General features: G+C 46.1%; 1 protein-coding gene across 1 annotated transcript in view; it reads left to right on the top strand.

Annotated features, from left to right (window-relative positions):
* Nucleotides 1-358: 358 nt before the first annotated feature.
* The window catches only part of MTMR10 (myotubularin related protein 10), a 107,896-nt gene continuing 86,302 nt past the window's right edge, over nt 359-21,952 (top strand). Inside the window, exons 1-2 of the mRNA XM_068275583.1 lie at nt 359-715; nt 1,097-1,157. Coding sequence (XP_068131684.1) covers nt 659-715; nt 1,097-1,157 — 118 coding nt within the window. The 5' untranslated portion in view covers nt 359-658. The remainder of the gene's footprint in view (nt 716-1,096; nt 1,158-21,952) is intronic.

The following is a 21,952-nucleotide window of genomic DNA, read 5'->3' as shown; positions in this document are numbered from 1 at the left end:
TAAATCTGTAACCTGTATGCTCATTGTGGAGTACGGACAGCTCAGAAACTTCCCATCTTGCTGCATGAATAATTAGGTGCATGGATGAATTTACTGACTGGCTGCAACTAAAACTTTTTTTTTTGCTTATGTTTTACATGATTATATGCAAACAAGCTGAAATAGTGTTTCCCATTACTTACTACACTGTTGAGAGCTGAATAAAAGCTGAACTGAAGGGGCTGACTTTTTCTTGGCAATAATGGAGCTGGAGCTATGATTGTTTTATAAACTGCAGCATTGCTCTTGGACACTAGATGGCGATATAGAACGTGAGAAACAGCGTCCCTGAATGGGCTTCTGCACATGTGCACAGGCTGTGAAAAGAAAGGGACAGACTCACAGGAAATCAGTGAGAATGCAAATACAAAGTGCGTGTGGGAGTGAGTGAGACACACAGAGGGAGAGGGAAATGTCTGGCCTGAGACACAACAAAAGCCAGAAGACCCCAGCCATGGAGCTGCAGCAGCAGCATGTACAGGTCCAGGGAGGATAACTTGGGAGGATAGAGCGAGAAGCAGCGATAACTGGACACAGCTTCCCCCTACGCTTCCTGCTCCAGCCAGGAGCACCTCTCTATAGACACCTACCAGCAGGGACACTTGTTTGGGAAGCCACAATGTTTTCCATGAAGCAAGCTAAACCTACGTTTAAATCTTACCTTCTGCCTCCACAGGTACGTGATCTACCAGTGATCTGTAGGCTGCAAGCAGAGGTAGGTAGATGCAGAGCTTGTAAATATTGGGGATCTGCAGTATAGGCAGCCAGTAACAGCAGTGCCTCATATGCCAGGGGTGCAGTGTGTTCAGCTGAAGGGGGAGGCAGGCAGGCCTGTGTCCTTTTGCCACAAGTGTCACTTCTGGGATTGAAGTTTTGCCTGAACGTTCCACAAATCTGACTAATGTGCAGATAGCTGTATATTTTCTGTAGCTTGGGAATCTGGTCCACACATGTGTTTCACCCAACACATGCTTGTTGGGCTTTCAGATCAGACAGTCGCTACATACAGTGTATGGTGATAGTGAAATATACTGAAAAATGTAATTTTTTTTCCCAGCATGAAGATAAACTGAGCCCTGAAACCAAGATTAAGAAGCTGAAGCCAGTCTTGCTGGCAGGTGAGACAGACCTTCCACGGCATTAGCACTGATTATACACTGTTTGCTGCCTCTGTGTGTTTTCTGTCATGCAGATAAGTGATAAGCATGGCCAGTAGTTTGCACTACTGTTTGACAAGCTGGGGAATTTTCCACACTTCATTTGAAGAACTACGAAAATGAGGAAGCAAATACCTGTTTTCCCCCTAAGTAGAGTAAATGTATTGCCTTGTTCCAATTGCATGTAAAAAAGAGGAAACATTAAAATTTTAGGTGTTATTCTAATGCCAAAAAATGGAGGAAAAAAAATGTAGTTTTTTTTTTTAATGATGATTCTGGTTCTATAGAGCATAGTGTTTGGAGACTTTGCACAAGTCTACTTTAGGGTGACTCAGCAGAGAACCCCATAGGGAACAGTTCTCCAGTCACTGTACTCGCTACAGCACAAAGCGCTGTGATTGGTTGAATAGTGCGGCTGTAGTGTACTACAACCTGTCTGAAACCTAGAAGTTCCAGAGGTGCTGTCCACCAAAATCATGTGAGTGGAGTTTCCCTATGACGTTTCCTGCTGGGTTCCCTAAAGTAGACTAGCACTGGAAAGGGCAATGATAGTGGTAGGCTTTATTTACTATAGAGTTATGCTGGGTACACCCGGTAAGATTTTCCATGCGATTTTGAGACATATTGTTTTTCCTGCACGATTCTGCGCTCGATTCTCTGATCTTCATTAGTTTTCTTATCTTTCTCCATTCACCGCTATGAGAAATCGAGTGCGGAAACGATCGGTAGCAATATCGGACATGACTGATTTTTATCTATCGGATCCATCTATCGCACGGAAAATCATACCGTGTATATTGGGCATTGGGGGTTTGGGGGTATGTTGGTTCAGTTATAATTGTTTTTTAATCTCATTAAAAGGAACCTGAGGTGTGAGACCTATGGAAGCTGCCATATTGATTTCCCTTTAAGCAGTATCAGTTGCCTGGCAGTGCTGCTGATCTTTCTGGTCAGTAGGATGTAAATCACACACCTGAAACATGCATGTAGCGAATTTTGTCAGATTTGTCATAGACATATAATCTACATATGCTTGTTCAGGGTCTATGGCTTTTTAAAGTATTAGAGGCAGAGGATCAGCAGGACAGCCAGGTAATGTGCATTATTTAAAAGGAAACAAACATGTCAGCCTCCATATCCCTCTCACCTAGGGTTCCCTTTAAAGGGAAGGTCCAAGCTTTTTAAAAATAAAAAATCCACTTACCTGGGGCCTTCTCCAGCCCCCTGCATCCATCCTGTGCCCTCACCGCAGCTCCGGTGGCTCCCGGATCGGGTCGGCTTCTCCTGTGCTTCAGCATGCGGCTCACTGGTCGTGCTGACGTCATCCTGACTGTACTGCTGCTTTTGCGCCTATGCAGTACAGTCCGGATGATGTCAGTGCAACTGCAGGCACAGTGGACATCCTGCGCCGGAGGGGATCCCGAGCCACCGGCAGTGGGTGGAGCTATGGCAATGGCGCAGGATAGCTGGCAGGGGCTGAAGGAAGCCCCAGGTAAGCAGATTTTTATTTTAACCACTTAACGACCGCCTAACGCCGATATGCAGCGGCTGGTCGTTAGTGGTATTACATGGAAACGGCCGCTCGTTCCAGCGGCCTTTCCATGTCAGTTAACGGAGGGTGTCTCCGTGAACAGCCTGCGAGCCTCCGATCATGGCTCTCAGGCTAAATGTAAACACGCGGGGAAGAGATCCCCGCTGTTTACATCATACGGCGCTGCTGCGCAGCAGCGCCGTAAAGGAGATCGGCGATCCCCGGCCAGAGGCTGTAATGAGGGACTTTATGAGGATCTGGAAAGTCTGTGGACCATCCAAAGGCTTTCAACTTAGGGATGGTCGGAAATGCAGATTTCCAATTCTATGGAAATTCCGATTTCCACCTATACCGATTCTGCAGATTTCCAATTTCCAATTCTGATTTCTGAGGAGTCGTTTTTGGTTTGTTTGTTTGTTTTTTTTATCATTTTTGCATTCTTTAATTGGCCAAATATTTCAGAGTTGACTCTGCATTCTCTGATTGATCCAATGCTTCTGAGTTCTGTGATAGGGCTCAAATGACCGAGTTGCAGTAATGCGGTATTTCCGCAGAAATACGATTTCCATTTTCTGATTTAATTTCTGTGGAATCCTATCAGAGGTGGCGCAGGACGCAACACAAAGATAGCCGGCGGCGATCAGACCCCCCCCAGCAGGACATCCCCCTAGTGGGGAAAAAGGGGGGGGGGGGAGTCTGGTCGCCCTGGCTCAAACACGATCTGTGCTGTGGGCTGGAGAGCCCATTCAGCACAGATCGCTGCAAATGAGCCCGGTCCTTTAGTGGTTAATAGAGCTCAGGTGTGTCTTTTAAAGGGGTTCTGTGGCATGTTAGAAAACAAACAACTTGACACTTACCTGGGGCTTCTATCAGCCCACTGTAGCTGTGATGTCCCACACTGTCCGCCTCCGTTCCCTGCCGCCGACACAAGTCAATTATTTGTCTAACGAGCAATAGTGCGCGCTCGCGTCTCCGGGAGCTTACTGCAAAGGCGCAGTACAAGATTTTCTCGGCCTGCGCAATAAGCTCCCGGAGATACGCACGGACGCGCATCTGCAGTCGCTTTAGATGAATAATTTGCTCGGTGGCGGGGAACAGATTGTATTTTTTTTTTTTTCTCCTGCTTTTACATGCTACAGAACCCCTGTAAGGAGCAACTGATTGTTTCTTTCTCCCATTGAAGTCTGTGAAACATATTAATGGCTAACTTTTCCTTCTACGAAAGTAAATAGTAACAGGTGACTTGAACAAGAACAGCCGCCCCTGTGCTAGGGTCCCTGGTTATGCAAAGTCATTCATTGTGGAAGTGTTAACACTGATCTTATAATTTGTCCTTCATTCTTCAAGAAATGGGGTAGAGCTTCACCTATAACAGGCTTTATTCACAACACTTCTCATAAATGTCCAATGTATCACCTAATTGATAAAAATTACCTTTCAGCACATTTACAAACAAAATAATCACTCAAAGTGATTAACTTTATTTCAATATTACTTTTCTTGCCTTAATTATATTATATTTTTTGCTCTTTGGAAGCTTAAAAATGTAACATAGATAAGGTGAAAAAGCTTTGTGAATCATGCCCAATGCATATGTCATGTGGACTTTAATTTAAACCCTATGTAGTTTTAATACTGCTGAAATTACCTTTCCAATTGAGTATGAAGTATGTTTGTGTAGATTTGGCACATGCTTATCATTGCAGCCATGACAACAGCCCACCGTTTGGTAAACGGAATAACTCCAAATTTCCATTTTAACATCTTTATGTAGTTCTGTAGAGAGTGCTTCATTTTTGTAGGTAGGATTTAGCATATGCAAAATGTCTGTTCACAGTCTATGTACAGACATGCCCAAATACAGCTTCCTTTCATTGCTGACTGCTGCAAAGGAAGGAGGTAATGTTTTCTGGATTCCCTGTAATATGCACATTTGTCACTTGGGATTTTTTATTTTTTGTGATTTGAAAAGCACTTGCTAATGTAATTCTACGCACGTGATCCCACTTGAGGAATGTTTATTTGCTGATTCCCCCCCCCCCCCCCATAGCATTACATTATCAAAAGCTTTACGAATCACAGACGCATAGAAAAACGCTGCTAGTGGGTTCCAGGCCTAAGGCTAAATTCACACAATGCGATGCTCAAGCAACAGATTGCAACTGGTCTCAAAACTAGTGTCCCAGTAACTCATGTATTGCATGTGGTAATTCATCGCCATTTATTTGTACAGTGAGCATAAGGTGTCCGGTAGTGCACAGCTCTACTCTCATTGTTAAGATGGAATCTGTTGCGCTGCGGTGACAAGGTATGGATTTGCCCATTGTTGGTGCTAGTATGGCTGAGGTGACCCAGCAGGAAAACTCATAAGCAGGGCTGTGGAGTCTGTACAAAAATGATCTGATTTCCTCAGTTTCGGAAGCCTCCAACTCAAGGTACCCCAAATTGCTCCAACTCCTCCACAGCCTTTGCATGGCTATGGAGTGGGTACAAAAATCGTCAGACTCAAAGTCCGACTCCTCAGTTTATGAAACATCTGACTCCAACTCCAGGTACCCCAAATTGCTCCAACTCCTTGACTCAAACTCCACAGCCCTGCTCATAAGGCACAGTTCTCCAAGCACAGCACCCTCTATAACTTAGTGAGTTCTAATTGGCCAAATAGTGTGGACATAGTTGCTATTACAAGCTAACCAAAATCGTATTCCTTTCCTTTATAGTGAGAGGCTGGGCTGTTCATCAGTAGGTTGTAGGCTATCCAATGCACCAGCCATAAATCTTATTATTAAAGTTTCTGTGCAGATACTACTTTCTGCAGATTGGTGTTTTGGTATTTTCAGTGTTGCCAAGTATCCAGATCTGGATAGGATAGAGTCTGGTAGTCACGCTGCTGTGAATCAGTTCTGTGTACTTGATGCAGTTACCCACATGACACACCCATCATCTCTCCCATACTGTACATTTCACGCAGCGTTTGCGTTGAGGTTTATATAATTAGGGTCACAGAATGTCAGGATGGTTACATCATTACATAGAGGCTGGGGATTTACAATCAAAGGAGAAAAACAAAGGCTGATGATGCTTTGTGTAGGTTGAGGTCATTGTAGAGCTGTGGGATGATGTTAACTTGCATGTATTCAAAACAAATAAGACACAACAAACCTAGCCTGTTATGCTGGCTAACCTCATGGATAACCATAATATGAAACAACATGAAATGCTGTTGCAGCAATTGTATCCAGTTGCCAACTATAGGAACTGGGAGGTGAGTCTTGATGCTGCATGTATTTTACAGTGATACAAGATTCTTCCTGAAGAGGGCAAAGTGCTGTTGCACCAGCTAGTATAGGGAAAGCACGTGTAAACAATAGGCTGCCAGGTGCTTTCGGATATGCTCAGTAACAATGAGTTCGAAGGTCTATATGTGAACAGCTGACCAGAGATGTTCAGCAGAAGTGTGTTCCTGTATAAGGTGTCTGAGGGATCATTCACATTAGGGCGATTAGCAGGTGATTCCCGCTTATCGCCAAAGCACTAGCGCAATTGTAACCATATGGCAGTTATCTCACTACTGCAAATGCCGCCAATCGCGGGCGTTTTGCAATTAACGGCAATCTCAAAACGTTCGGCATGTAGCATTTTCTCGCAATTTTGGAGTGATCGTGATACTCCCAGCATTCAACTTTTTGGCACTGTTTGGCACTAGGGCCAGTGCTCCTAAAGTATGTGATAACTCCAAACCATAACAGCAGAAAATTTTGAATGCAGGATTAGCATCTTTATCACTTATTACACTCAGACCAGACCAGTTGCTGTTGAAATTTTGATTTTTATGGTGACAATACCGCTTTAACGTTGGCAGAGGATGGCACTGTAAATAATTAAGACCTGATCTGCATACTCCATTATTTGTTAAAGTATACCTGAACTCTTGCACAGGACAGAAGGAAAACTTAGAGAAATGCACCCTGTATGTATTTAGAGAGTTTAGCCTGTCTAATTCCTCCTTCATTTGTATCAGATCGCAAGTTGTATTTGATCTCTCCCCCATGACTGCCAAGGCAGATAAGCTCATTTGAAAGCATAGGCTGTTAACAATGTCTGCTTCCAAGAAAACAGGAAGTAGAAACACTGCAGATTTATTGCAGGAGTTCTATAAGCTGTAACAATGAAATGTTTTTCTTTAAAGATTATTATGCTGTTGCATATTTTTTAGAGCAGAGAGGAAGTTCTGAGTTCACATCTGCTTTAATGTCTTAAACCCGGATGAGCATGCTGCACAGAGCATCAGTACTCTACTAGGGAACAAGCGGTATTTTTTTTGGGCAGCTATTATAATTTGTCTCCTTTGCATGGTAACATTTTAGAAACACTGTTGCAGTTATCTATTGTTGCCAGCTACAGGAACTGAAAGAGGCATTGTCAGCCACAAAATCAAATTCCATTTGTTGGGTGCTGTGGTGCCTTTATGGAGGCATTCAGGGAGCTGTGGTTTTTCTATGGAGGCATGCTGGGACTTGTGGTGCCCCAATGGGAGGCCCATGGAAGCATGGGAGGGGGAATGCTATGGAGGGGACTGCCAAACTGAACAGGGCAGCCCGCCCTGCAGAAAGCCAGCACAGAAGCCAGGTAACTCTGCCTAGTTATGTTTAAGTGACACTGCTTATTTATGTGATATGCTGCATTTTTTATTTTATTTTTTATTAATGGAGAGGGGGCTTCATCCAACATTTTGCTGGGCAGGCCTACTGAGACTGCTGTTAAATTCATGTACATTTGGCGCTACCCATGACCACACCCACATTCTGGTGCATGACCACACCCATTTTCTGGCTTGAGTGCCCAAAAGTGCCTCGGATCTCTTAGGATCCTAGCAACGTCATTGGCACCCTTTTTGCATGTATGTGATAATTCTTCCAGTCTGTTTTAGTTTCTGTATTTCCAGTGTATATATTTGGTTTTCTGTAATATACCGTAATTCTGAGGCAGTGCAGAATGGGAACAGTTGAATTTTTGATATTCACTTTTTTTTTTTTTTTTTTTTTTTTTTAATTCCCCCATTTGTGAGTAATGGCGTTTATTTGAGAATCTTATTTGTAGGTGTCCTGCGGGCAGAGTTAATGTGGGGACCCACCCATAATGCCATGCTGGATTCTGTCAGCAGATGAGTAACTAGGGAAATAGCTGACCTCATGCAGTCACAGCAAACTCCTGCAAACAGAAGTGACCTAGAGGCTGATGTTTTCAGATAAACACCCAGCACTACATGTTGTGTTTTGTTCACAGTCCCAGTGTATTAACACTATTGAAGGCCGAGCTGCACACCCTTTCACTGCCTGTCTGGTTACACTGAGGGGTATGCTTTGTTATTCGATGGACAAATAGTGCGACTATATGAAGCCACTATACCTCATTTCTTTCTGGTGTGGCATGGCAGGATTCAGATGGAGGAAAGGTAGACACTTGAGGCAGTAGAGAATTAGGAAAGCTACTCGCTTGTAACTGGCTGAATGAAGGTCATCACACTCAGACCCCATTAGATCAGCTGTTTCCTGGCTGTAAGAGCAGCTGGAGGGTTTTGGAGAGGAAAGCTTGAAGCTGCCTGGCTAATTTCGAATACAAAAGTGAGAAGGCTGCAATAAAAGTAAAATGCCGTATGACAGTTTGAAAAGTGTCTGTGACCTGCATGTTTTTTCTAACTGTTCTATGAAGGCAACCCTAAAGGGAACCTGTACTGAATAAAATTATTTAAAATAAACACATGATGTAACTTCAAATGAACATTACATAGTTACCTTGCCATCAGTTCCTCTCAGAAGCTCACCATTTTCTTCTGACAATGATCCCTTCCAGTTCTGACAATATTTTGTCAGAACTGAAATATATCAGTTGCTGTCAGTTATAGCTGAGTGGACAACTGATGTGCCCGGTAATGTCCATGTGTCCCTATGGCTCAAGTGGACAATGTTACAGTTTAACAGTGCGCTGACCAGGAAGCTGTTATGGGGTAATGGCCATTTTCAAAATGGAGGGCGAAGAATTCGGTCAATCACAGTGGACAAACAGGATGCGGAAGAGGAGAAAGAGATTGAGGCGTAGACTACACAGGAGGTAAGTGTGAATTGTGTATGTTTATTTTGACTTAATTTTCTGTTCAGGTTTTCTTGAAGTCAGAGGAATATGGAGGCTGCCATCTTCATTCTTTTATACACCATGCTGGTTGCCTGGCTGCCATGCTGAGCTTTTGGCTTTAGCTGTTTTTGAGTCACACACCTGCAGCAAGCACGCAACCAGTTGGGTCAGACCAGAGTCAAATCCTCTCATCTGCATGCTCATTCAGGGCCAGTGAGTAAGGCCTACTAAAGTGAGTCTGAAGCAGTGTTCTCCCCAGGATCAAACAAGTGGGCGGGCCGCCCGGGTAAATTCAATTACCGCCCGGCTGGCTGCGTTCCAGTTATCACCGGCGTTGGGCACTCTCGCAAGGAAAAAAAAAAAAAAAACCCAGCGCTGCTCCTGAAGCTACACAGTTCCGTGCACGAGATCTCGCGCTTCCCGGCGAGCTCGTGCATTAATTGGCCGAGCAGTAGAGGCGGGACCAGCGCGTGAGGCTGAAGACTGACACGCAGAACAACAGAGGAGGCGGCGCGCGAGCGAGGCAGCCGACACAGCAGAGGCGTGCATTGAGGCTGTCTGCGTGCACGGACACTGTCAAGCCTATAAGTATGCATATGTAACAGGCTGACAGGCCCTGCAATCTAGCCATATGAATGAAGTTGCGGGCGGACGGGTTGTCGGGGGCTATTTGGGAGCTAGCTATTGCAGGGAATAAAAAAAAACAAGAACGATTTAAAAAAAAAAACACCTCGGTGTTCTCCCCAGGCTGCGAGCAGTGTGGAGTAGGGGAATGCCCACAAGTGCAGTAGCTGGGGTCCGGCCTCAATCCCCCCTCCCTCTCCCCCCGCTCAACCAGCTCCTCAGGCGGTGTCAAAATTCAGCGTCACTGGCTCTCGGCTGTCTCAAACGCTAGAGCACAAGCCAGCCGCCTGATTCACGTTGTCTCATGTCCTCTCCCCGATGCTGCACATACTTTTTAGTATGCACAGCATCGGAGAGGACATGAGACAACGTGAATCAGGCGGCTGGCTTGTGCTCTAGCGTTTGAGACAGCCGAGAGCCAGTGACGCTGAATTTTGACACCGCCTGAGGAGCTGGTTGAGCGGGGGGAGAGGGAGGGGGGATTGAGGCCGGACCCCAGCTACTGCACTTGTGGGCATTCCCCTACTCCACACTGCTCGCAGCCTGGGGAGAACACTGAGGTGTTTTTTAAATCGTTCTGTGTTTTTACTAAAAAGTATGTGCAGCATCGGGGAGAGGACATGAGACAACGTGAATCAGGCAGCAGGCTTGTGCTCTAGCGTTTGAGACAGCCGAGAGCCAGTGACGCTGAATTTGCCACCGCCTGAGGAGCTGGTTGAGCAAAGCACGCTGCCGCCCCCACTTAAGGTTTGCGAAAGCCCGGGAGCCAGCTCCATCTGGGGAGGGGGGGGGGGTCGAGGTGAGTTGCACACCCTCCCCACCAGCCTGACCACCTCCCCACTAGCCCACCCGCCTAATCACCACCCCACTAGCCCACCAGCCTAATCACCACCCCACTAGCTCACCAGCCTGAACACTAGCCCACCAGCCTGACAACTCACCCCACCAGCCTGACCACCTCCCCACTAGCCCACCAGCCTGACCACCTCCCCACTAGCCTACCAGCCCAATCACCACCCCACTAGCTCACCAGCCTGACCACCTCCCCACTAGCCTACCAGCCTGACCACCTCCCCACTAGCCCACCAGCCTAATCACCACCCCACTAGCTCACCAGCCTGACCACTAGCCCACCAGCCTGACCACTAGCCCACCAGCCTGACCACTAGCCCACCAGCCTGACCACCCCCCCCCCCACTAGCCCACCAGCCAAATCACCACCCCACCAACCTGACCACTAGCCCACCAGCCCAATCACCACCCCACTAGCCCACCAGCCCAATCACCACCCCACTAGCTCACCAGCCTGACCACCTCCCCACTAGCCCACAAGCCTGACCACCTCCCCAATAGCCCACAAGCCTGACCACCTCCCCAATAGCCCACCAACCTGACCACCCACCCCACTAGCCCACCAGTCTGACCACCTCCCCACTAGCCACCAGCCTGACCACAAGCCTACCCTAGACCTACCTACCCACTTAACCCACCAGCCTGACTTACCCACCCACACCACTTCGGTGTTACCCTTCTTTTCCACCCAGCATGACCTTAGGGCCCTTTTCCACTACCTGCGATCCGCTTCAGAAAGCGGATCGCAGCCGTTTTGATGAGCACCGTGATAACATGTAAATCGCGGTGCTCATTTCCCACTAGCATGCGTCGTATTTTTCTGAATCACAATTGTCGGGCGATCGTGATCCGTTCCCAGCAGCTATATGGAGCAATCACGGGTAGTGTAAATTGTAGGTTGCGTGATCGCAGCGCATTTGCGATCGCACTACCTAGTGGAAAAGGGCCCTTACTTCCCCACCCGGCTACTTTTTCATGCCACCCGGCTGAAAAAAAATTCTGGGGAGAACACTGCTGAAGCGAATTTTTAAAAAAAAAAAAAAAAAAAAAAAAAAGCTCCCCTAAGGAGAGGGAAGGCTCTGGGTCTTACAGAGCTTTCCCATGCCTCTTCAGTGTCCCCCACAAAATTGTTTTCCAGCTGGTAGGCAGGAAAAAGTAGCCAGGTGGGTTGCAAGGGGGGAGTGCAGGGGTGGTGCAACTCTCCTTAAAGCATAGGAGGAGCATGAGGAGGCAAGCTGATGACAGCCGCGTGCTCCCCAAAATTAGCCAGGTTGAGCACCCGGCTTAAAGAGCCTGGGCAGACCACTGCTCTCACGGTCCTCTCATTCCCCGCAGGGTCCTTAGTTCAAATTGCCCACCACGGAAGGCTTTGGAAGCCTGAGTGCTCCCAAAGACAGGCAGCTCCGTACTGCGCATGTGCAAGTGTGTGAGAGAGTGCACATGCACAATACGGAGCAGCCTGTCTTCAGGAGCATTCAGGCTCCTTAAGACTTCCAAAGCCTACTGCAGCGGCAGAGAGCAGTCCCTGACCCATCGGGGGGGAGCCTGCAGGGGGACGAGGGTACCAGGAGAGGAATGCTCCACTATGCAAGAAGCAATTCTCTGCAATTTCTATGGTTTAGGTAGTTTCTTGACTACTGACCACCTGCAATGCCACCCTGGTTGGGTGTTGCTATCCCTGCCAGGGCATAGATTTCAATCAACCAGACCACGCTTTCTCATCACTTTTGCGCCGATGTTCCATCGCTGCACCCACTCGCTCTGCTGTGATGCTAACTGCGGAGTTTCCGTATCTCGGTCAGGAGGCAATTTTATTGGATCCTGACCCTGTGGTTACTGCGAGCCAATTACAGTGCGAATAGGGGAAGGACTTAAGGGGAGAAAGGGGCCAGAGCTGTCTGGTCCCGAAAGGGTTAAAGAACTGGCCGATTAGTGTGGCAGTGTTTTTCATTCATCCAGTAGCAAAATCATTTGCAGAGGTCGGGAGTAGTTTCTGCTGTGGATATATTAAATGCAATTTTTTTTTCTTTTAATCTGAATTGTCTTATTAAAAATGTGATGGCTTGCTAAAAATTGAACTATTAATGGGCACCTAAGAGCAGATGTCATATGTGCAATATGCAGAAGCCTCCAGCCTCCCAGTTACCGGTATGTTAAGGCATCTTGGACAATTCTGGATGTCTAATACAGAAGAGGAAATAATTTGGTATTACTAATTTCCCAACTTCAAAAATGTGCAAAACAGACAGTTTATACCAGAGTTCTTCTACTTCCAGGAGAAGTAGGAATCCTTGTTACAGAATTACAGGAATATGCATATAAACCTCATCCAGGTTTAAAACCTTCCTGCCTCTAGGTGTGTTTTTGTATGAAGTTAGGCTTAAATACTAACCAGTGGCAGTGAAAGTAATTGTGCAATATTCTCTCCAATATATGGCACTAAGTAGTGGGTTTGTATCATGCATGTTTTCTCCTCATTTTGCTTGTGCAGTGGAAAGCAGCAGACTGATTCAGCCACCATTTAGTCATTCCTCATGACATTGTATTGCCAGGCAACAACAAAGTCACTATGCTGTTGCCAGGGAAGGGTACAAGCATGCTGAATGGGCATTGCTTTGGCCTTTCACTTGATGCATTTTGGGAGTCTGCTGAAGAATGATGTGCTTTGAATGGTTAATGACAGGATGATGTCATGTTTGTTTCATCTCCATGGATATCTGTACATACATTATAGGTTATGGGTGATTTTAAGGCAAAGTAACTGATATAATCTTGTAAATAGTATGTGATGATTACCATAAATACAAGTAAAGATAGTGAATTATAGTATACAGTAGTTAATACTCATACATTTAATGTTCAGCTGCTTCCTTCCCCCGACCATATTGGGCACTTTTTTTTTTTTTTTTAATGTAAGATCTTATTATGGGCTTAGGGAACATGGGGTGCAGTAGGTAACTTAGATGGCAGCTGCTGAAGGGGGCTGTTTCCTCACTGGAAGAATTTGGAACCAACCAGACATCATGCACTCCCTCCCTTTGCTGCGGATATAAGGAGCTGAGGGTAAGGGTTACAGCCACTAATTGCTCCTTCCCATTCTGGTTAATGGTGAGGGACATTGGTCATAATGCAGAGTGAAGTGACGCTGTGGGAGGAGATGAAGCCATCCTTCGTGTGGTTTGCCTTCTTAAAACAAGGAATTTACAATTATTCAGTTACCCACAATGCACGGCTACTAAATATGCAAATTATCTCTTTTTGCCCTGGTCACCCCGAGCTGCTTGGTTACTGTGTTGTACTGGTCAAAGCCATCCTGTCTCTCTTCTTTCATTTCTTATCTGTGGATGGGAGGTGTGGCATCTTCACTACAGGAAGCAAGGCATGTGGAACTGGAACAAGAGCAATGTAGCCCTCATGATAGGGGTGCAACCTCTCCCCTTAAGTTGGGGACAATTCTTAGAAGTTGGGAGCCCTTGTTAGTGTTAGGGTTGTTTTTTTTTTTTGCGAATAGGGTCTTTATCATAAGTGTCTGAATGTCTTCTCGTAAATGGCTGAGGGGCTGGGGATGGCGGTGAGGGACTCCACGTAGCTCATGGGGTTGGAGAAAACCCCCAGGTAAGCATAAATTGGCCCCTACACGCCATCTCATGTACACTGTAAAGAGAAACTGTAATAAATCACTGAATAGCTCAGTCCAACTGCCAGAACGGGGTACAAGTGAGTAGGGGCTGCTTTTGTAAACAATAAAGGAAATGCTAAAAATCCTCCATGAAGGTCCAAAACCTGTCACATCTATAATATTTGTACTGTCTACTGTTAAGTGACAGTGACATAGGAAAAGGGTAATTTTATAGTACATTTTACTCTGGGAGAAACCTACTTCTTACATAGTATGTGTATATATGTATGTTACATTTTTTTACAATTTTTCATGGTAGTGAGTGGCCTTTTAAGCCTTCCTGGTTTTTGTTTGGTTGTTTGTATATCTACAAATAACATCTCAATAAAATACAACTTAAAGAAATCCTTCCTGGTTTGTGAGAATAACAATGTGAGCATTCTTTAGTTATGCCAAGAAACAAGACTTGCATAGCATTGTTGGGTTTTATAATATGCTGGACATCTGCAAGTGTTTGTATTATTGAAAGGAAAAGCACTGTAGGGGGTAGGATTACTTAAGTCGTAAAACCTTATTCAGAACCTATGACTTTGTTTCGCTAGTTCTTTTCCCCCCCTTTTTTTGAAGGTTTAATACCAGTGTAACTTTGTATTTGGCATTTTTCTCATTGATTACAAGCTACGATTTTCTATTTATTTAAAGTTCACAAGTTTAGCAGTCACACGCTCCATAGAGCTTTTCTTTGTTTTAATGGCTGTCTGTATAAAGTGACCCAGAGCTGATCAAGCAGTGTTCTGTTTGCTGCCTAGCTATTGTTTGCTTGATACCTGATCAGGGGAGGACTGGGACCTTTCGGCCTGGGGGGAAAACACAAACTAGAAGCCCATGCGGTTCATGGCAGCCTCAGCCTAAATGGCATTGCATACGTGCCCCACATACTATATGCCGGTAGTCATTTGAGGCGCCTTGTGATGGCACCAATTTTCATCCAATTCGATCGTTATTATGAAAACAGTAGATTGATTGCCGAGTCAACAAAAGTATTGGCCACCCTAATTCCCCAAGCCCCCCCCCCCCCCACACTTATGTCGAAAGAGGGACTGTCCCTTCGAAAGGGACAGTTGATAGCTGTGATGGTGAGAGGGCAGACAGAGGTTTTTTTTTTTTCTATGGACACTCCAGGCAGGCCTCTGCTCTACATCATGCTGTGCATGTTTACCAACTTGCCCATCCTCTAATTGCTCTGCAATTGTGTGTTTATTTCCCTCAGCCAGCAGTGTTTCACATTGCCTTATGCAAAACCCCAAATGCAGCAGGCCCTGCACCAGCCCTAAATCATTAAAGGAGAGGATGCCTGGGGGGGGGGGGGATGATTCTCCCCCCCCCCCCCCCCAGGTACAGGGGAGGACTGGTACAGGCCAGTCCTCCCCTGTACCTGATTGATCTGCATTGAAACGTAATATGCATTTATTACCAGTAGTGCCTATTATTCAGTCCTATTATAAATCATCAAAGGGGCCAAGGCTTAGAGCAACACATTGTATGATGTTTAGCCTGTGGTACTGACATAAAAGGAATCTGAAAATTGTCTTGAAACAAGGTTTTGTATTTAAACACAACAGGCCTAGTAACATTTTAGTAGAAAATGACGTATTTGTCCATTGAAGGCACATTTGTTTGTTATGTAAATGGATTGTATTTTCTATACCACAGCAAACTTATAGCGTATTGCTGCTGTCCGTCATAAAGGGTGATCTCTGCTGATTACAGGAGCTCCTGGGAGCAGCAGGAACCTGATTTCATTTGTGGATTTGCAAGAAAAGTTGTGGCTGACCGGTGAGGTAGTGTGTAGTTTTAGCACACCACCTTCTACACAGTGGTTCCTTTCTGAGGTAGTGTGTGGTTTTAGCACACCACCTTCCACACAGTGGTTCCTTTCTGAGGTAGTGTGTGGTTTTAGCACACCACCTTCCACACAGTGGTTCCTTTCTGAGGTAGTGTGTGGTTTTAGCACACCACCTTCCACACAGTGGTTCCTTTCTGAGGTAGTGTGTGGTTTTAGCACACCACCTTCCACACAGTGGTTCCTTTCTGAGGTAGTGTGTAGTTTTAGCACACCACCTTCCACACAGTGGTTCCTTTCTGAGGTAGTGTGTGGTTTTAGCACACCACCTTCCACACACTGGTTCCTTTCTGAGGTAGTGTGTGGTTTTAGCACACCACCTTCCACACACTGGTTCCTTTCTGAGGTAATGTGTGGTTTTAGCACACCACCTTCCACACAGTGGTTCCTTTCTGAGGTAGTGTGGTAGAGGCCTGCAGCGGGTCGGGTACCCGCAGGTAACCCGAAATGCGGGTCGGTTTCAGGTACCCAAATTGATTTAAGGTGCGGGTCGGGTGCGGGTAGCGGTCTGCGGGTGCGGGTCGCGGGTAGTGAAAGCAAACATGTTAATTCTGACTGTCTTTTTTGCGTCCCAACATTCTGTGATAGATGATGTAAGTGGAACCAGAATACTTGTTTACTGCTGCTAATTTTTAATGCCAGAGCAGACTTCTTCCTGCTCTCAACCTGAGAGACTCCCTGTCCCCTCCCTCCATACTAGTTTCTACTAGAACAAGCTAACTGGGAACAGTAATACAGCCAAGTATATGTTTTTTTCATAGCTGGACAGAACTAACATCCTAGAGCATGCTCAGTTTGCTCAGTTTAAATTAAGGGGAGGGCAGTTATGAAAACTGTCTTTCAGTGAATATGGGCTGGGCCTGGGCCTAGAATGTTCTGGGTCTAGAATGTTCTGGGTTTGGGCTGGGTACGTTCTCAAGTTCTCAAAGCTGAAGGGTGGAGACCCTATCACACTCATGAGCTGGAAAAGAAGCAGAGACACTGACTGAGAGACTCTCAGAGAATTGTGCAGGGCCAGGCAGCTGCATCCACAGCCATCTAGCTCAGTGCTGTCCAACTTCGCGGGCATGGAGGGCTGTTTTTTTTTTTTTTTTTTTTCAGACCACATGGTGGAGGGCCGGCAGTCTGACACAATCTAACCCCCCCCCCCCACCCCCCTGGGAAAAAAAAAATCTAGCAGCAGATTTACCCACAAAATGCAAATGGAGTGATAGCAGACCACAAAATGCACAAACATTGGCTGCAGATTTACCCACAAAATACACAAAGATTGGCTGCAGATTTACCCACATAATACATTCACGTTGGCTGCAGATTTACCCACCAAATACACAAAGATGGCCTGCAGATTTACCCACCAAATACACAAAGATTGCCCGCAGATTTACCCACCAAATACACAAAGATTGGCCGCAGATTTACCCACCAAATGCAGTCAGAGTGGCCGCAGATGTGCCCACAAAATGCACTCAGATGTGCCCACAAAATGCACTCAGATTGGCCGCAGTTGTGCCCACAAAATGCACTCAGATTGGCCGCAGTTGTGCCCACAAAATGCACTGATTGGCCGCAGAGCTAAAATATTTACCCCTTCCCCCCCGTGCTGCCGTCTGTTTTTAAAACCCTTTCCCCCATGCTGCAGCATATAAATATGTACAGCCTCCCCCCTCTTTGTCCCCCGTGCTACCGCCTCTAATTCACCTCAGATCGGCAGCGGCGGGCATGAGATTGGAACTAGTCACGTCGGAACACCGGCGCATAGCAGCCGCCCGGTGAATTTGAATGGAGGACGTGACATCATCGCTCACGTCCAGCACTTAAAGTCCCCCGTGCGGCTGCCATGCGCTGGTGTGGCTGGTTCCTATCTGCTGCCGCCGCCGGTCTGAGGGGTGTTAGAGGCGGCAGCACGGGGGACAAAGAGGGGGGAGGCTGTAAATATTTATAGGCCGCAGCATGGGGGAAAGGGTTTAAAAGAAAAAAAAAGTTGTGCTGCCTTCCACAGCATGGAGCAGGCGGCAGGGGGGCCGCAGCAGGAGGCCTGGCGGGCCGGATGCGACCCGCAGGCCGCCAGTTGGACAGCACTGATCTAGCTAACACAGGTATGTTTTTGCTGCAAATGAGAAGATTCATTCAATACAGGTTTTTATTATCAGACAGGTCAGGTACAAGACAATAGAGCACATTTATTAACATACATTCATGCAAGATGGAGGGAAAACTATTGCAAAAGTGGAACAAAATATTGAGCACTGCTCTACTTTCAAACCAATTTTGCAGCTGTTTTTCTTTGTTGTGATAAATCTGCTCCAATTAACTGATCTTTGGTTCATATTGTTGTACTTTTATGCAATGCTGATTGTCTCATTCAAATGCCATTGTTATTTTGCTGCTGAGGTGTCGTAATGTAAAGGGGCCCATACACTGGTTGATTTCAGTGATCGATTGATTTTATCAAATCGATTGAAAATCGACTGCCTATCGATCTGCGGTTGATTTTGATCGATTTGGTCTGACAGCATAGAAAAAAAAATGTTGATTGCTTTCCCTACATGTTCTCCTACACTTTAAATAGGCATGTGTTGTGGGTAGGGTGGTATAAGCAATTACTTACCTCACCTTCCTTTCCCCTCTGTCATTTGCCATTCTCCTGCAGCTCTCCTTCAGTAATGTCTGTTCATTTGGCCGACCCAGACGATCGCAAAACCTAGGACCCGGACATACTGAGCCATGCATGCACAGTATATCCTTTCTTCTTCCCTGTGCCTCTGCTGAATGTCACTATACAGGAGCGCATAAAAGTGTACTGGAGACATAGTAAATAAAAGTTTTATACATACGTACCTGGGGCTTCCTCCAGCCCCATTCGTACAGATCGCTCCCATGCCACCGTCTTCACTCTTATCCAGCTCCGGTACCGGCATGTCCCATAAGTTCTGTCAGTCGTGGCTAGTCTGCGCAAGAAAAGTGCGGCCTCTTCATATCTCTGCGGCATAGTGAAGAGAAGTGCCCCAGGTATGACTTCTCTTGCACGGACTGGCAGAACTTGCGGGACCCGGAGCTGGAGGAGACTGGAGGAGGCTGTGTGGGAGCGATTTGTGCGCATGGGGCTAGAGGAAGCCTCAGGTATGTATAAAACTTTTTTTTTTTTTTTCATACATTCATATTCAAGTCCCATATAGCTATCATTGGGTTGTTTTTATGAAGGCTGAATTGTCACACATAGATGATCCTGTAAACTTGGATTGGGTATTAGGTTGTTGTGATATTTGTAATGACTATTATATCTTCTGTTCATTTAAATAAAAAAAAAATAAGTCTTTAAAAACCATCTTTAGCTTTGGTTTGTGTATAAAAATCGGTTTTATTAACTTTACAGCTCCCCAATGTTACTTAAAATGTGCACTTTAGAAGAAAATGTAAAAAAGCGGGCATGCGGGTCGGGTTGCGGGTATGAAAAAGTGGACCCGTGCAGGCCTCTAGTGTGTGGTTTTAGCTCACCATGTTCCACACAGTGGTTCCTTGCTGTAATGTGCTACACTTTAGGGTAGATAACTAGGCAAATGCCTTTTTAGGGTCAGTTGTTGTGTTCCAACATCCACATTTCCTGCTCACTGATTGCACTTGTGACCAGTGTCTGCACACATCAAAACCTGGCCTGATGCAGCCAGGCGGGTGGGTTATCATCACTGGGACTGTGGTCCTGATCTACTAAAGCATCGCCAGATATCTCTATAGGGGATATCTTAACTGATCCAACAAAGCTGTAACATACACACGTCGGATTTTTCCAAATGACCAGTCGCTTGGATGTTTGAACGTCCGGTCGTTTGGACGTCAAATCGGGCGTGTGTACGATTGGTTGTTCAGCTGATAAGACTAGATTTGACCGATCCACCAAGTGGATCAATCAAAACCAGTCTTATCAGCTGAACGACCGATCGTACACACGCCCTATTTGACGTTCAAACGTCCAAACCACCGGTCGTTTGGAAAAATCTGACGTGTACGAGCCTTTAAAAGATTTAAGCCCTCACCCTGGCATTATTGAAACAAAGAGAGAGTTGCTGAAAGGTTAGTAATTTAGCAGCAGTGTGATTGCAGTCTCTTTATGTGCCTATAGCAAGTTTTTTTTTTCTTCCCATTTATTTTTTAGGAGGGGAAAACCTTGTCATGGAGGCTGCATGTAACTTCAATTATACCATATATTCCCAACCTGCTCAGCAATCATTACAATCTGATATGACCCGGGCGAGGTTGGCAAATCATAACCACTTAATGGCAACTGGGCATCTGTGTCCTCCTAGTTCTGGAAAATGTGTCAAATGACATTCCCCCTAAAGGAAATTTTGTAAAATATGTGCGCTTTGGGGGGGAAGCAGCAGGCATTTACGGTACTTTCCTATAACCGCTGCTCTGTAGCCCCCCTTGTCCTTATGGATGCCTCCATTTTCTATCTCCTATGCCGCAGGTTCACATTTTGTGTGGTGATATCCTGTCTCTCCAGCCATCATGATGCAGGCCTGGAGATGAAGTTCATTGATGTGGTTTCATCTCCCTGCCAGGAGGTATAATCAGATTGTTGGGAGCTGCATCTCCTGGCGTGCACAGTGGCGTAGTTGATAGTACGCTCGCCCTGCAGCGCTAGGTCCCCAGTTCGAACCCCACCCAGGACACTGACTGCACGGAGTTTGTATGTTCTCCCCATGTCTGTGTGGGTTACTTCCGGGCACTCTGGTTTCCTCCCACATCCCAAAAACATACAGATAAGTGAATTGGCTTCCCCTAAATTGGCCTTAGACTACAATGGACATATGACTGTGGTAGGGATTAGATTGTCAGCCCCTCTGAGGGACAGTTAAGTGACAAACCAATTGTAAAGTGCTGCAGAAGATGCCGGCTGTATAGAAATACTAAATAATAATGCGTAGTGGCTTCCTGGGGCAAAGGACGAAACTGCAGGAATTTTTGGCTCTGCAGCACAGGGGATAGAATATGGGTGGGGGGGGCTACTGAGAAGTAAATTCCTGCTTTACCCCCTAAAGAGGCCCTCATAGTTTACAAACCTCACTTAAAGTGTGATTTGTTAGACAATTTTTTTTTTTTTTTTTAAACCATAACAGTAGACCGTTTTTTTTCATTAAAGGACCACTATTGAGAAAAAAGGAGGCAGTTAAAATCTGACAGGTTTTAGGCCAGTCCATGTCCTTATGGGGGATTCTCAGGGTTTTCTTTGTGTTCAACAGCATTTTCTGGACAGCAGTTAAGCTATGTACACACTTGAAAGATTAATGGAAGATCACAGACCTATTTTACCCCTTTCCATGTAGTATGAGACCATACTCTACACAGTCTATTCTATTGAGCTGAACGGGAATCAGATAAAAATCTGTGCAAGATGCTGCACACACAGATGCTGTACACATTCAAAAGATCTGTTCCTGCAAAAGATCCGCTCCTGCAAAATGCATTCATAGTCTATATCTATGATATCTGCAGAACTCATACAACAGACATTCATCTGCAGATCAGATCCACCAGGATGAATCCTCAGCATGGGCATCCGCACATTGGGCAAATTGGGGTGGCTGCCGCCGCCTGCTGCCCCCTCCCCCCCCCTCCGGCCGAATCAGTGGCGCCCCACCCGACTCAGCACAGTGAAAGGGGAGCTGCAGGCACATCGGTGGAGATGGGGGGACGTCTCCCCCCCCCCCCCCCTTCCCTCACCTTGAGGCTCCCCCTTACTCTGTATAAGTCAGGGGGGGGGGGGCCCTGTCACTACCTAAACTATCCAGGCCAGCCAGCCAGCCAAGCATCACCGCCAGCCAGGCCAGTCCAGCATCACTGCCAGCCAGGGCACAGCATCACTGCCAGGCCTTTCAGCCCACACATCATCCCCAAGCCATCCAAAAACAGTATTGCCATGCCAGCCAAGCACAGCAGCCAGTAGAGGAGAGGTGTCTACCATATTAAGTGGGCATTCTGCCTATTTATGTGAAATGCTGTCTATGTATGTGCCTTATGACTGCTAATTTTGTCTTGTTGGGGGCCTCATGATTGCTAAATTTGTCTTGTTGGGGGCCTCATGATTGCTGAAT

Source organism: Hyperolius riggenbachi, chromosome 3 (assembly GCF_040937935.1).
Source record: "Hyperolius riggenbachi isolate aHypRig1 chromosome 3, aHypRig1.pri, whole genome shotgun sequence".
Classification (NCBI taxonomy): Eukaryota; Metazoa; Chordata; class Amphibia; order Anura; family Hyperoliidae; genus Hyperolius; species Hyperolius riggenbachi.
Note: the sequence above shows the minus strand (reverse complement) of the source record. Positions and strands in the feature narration are given on the sequence as shown.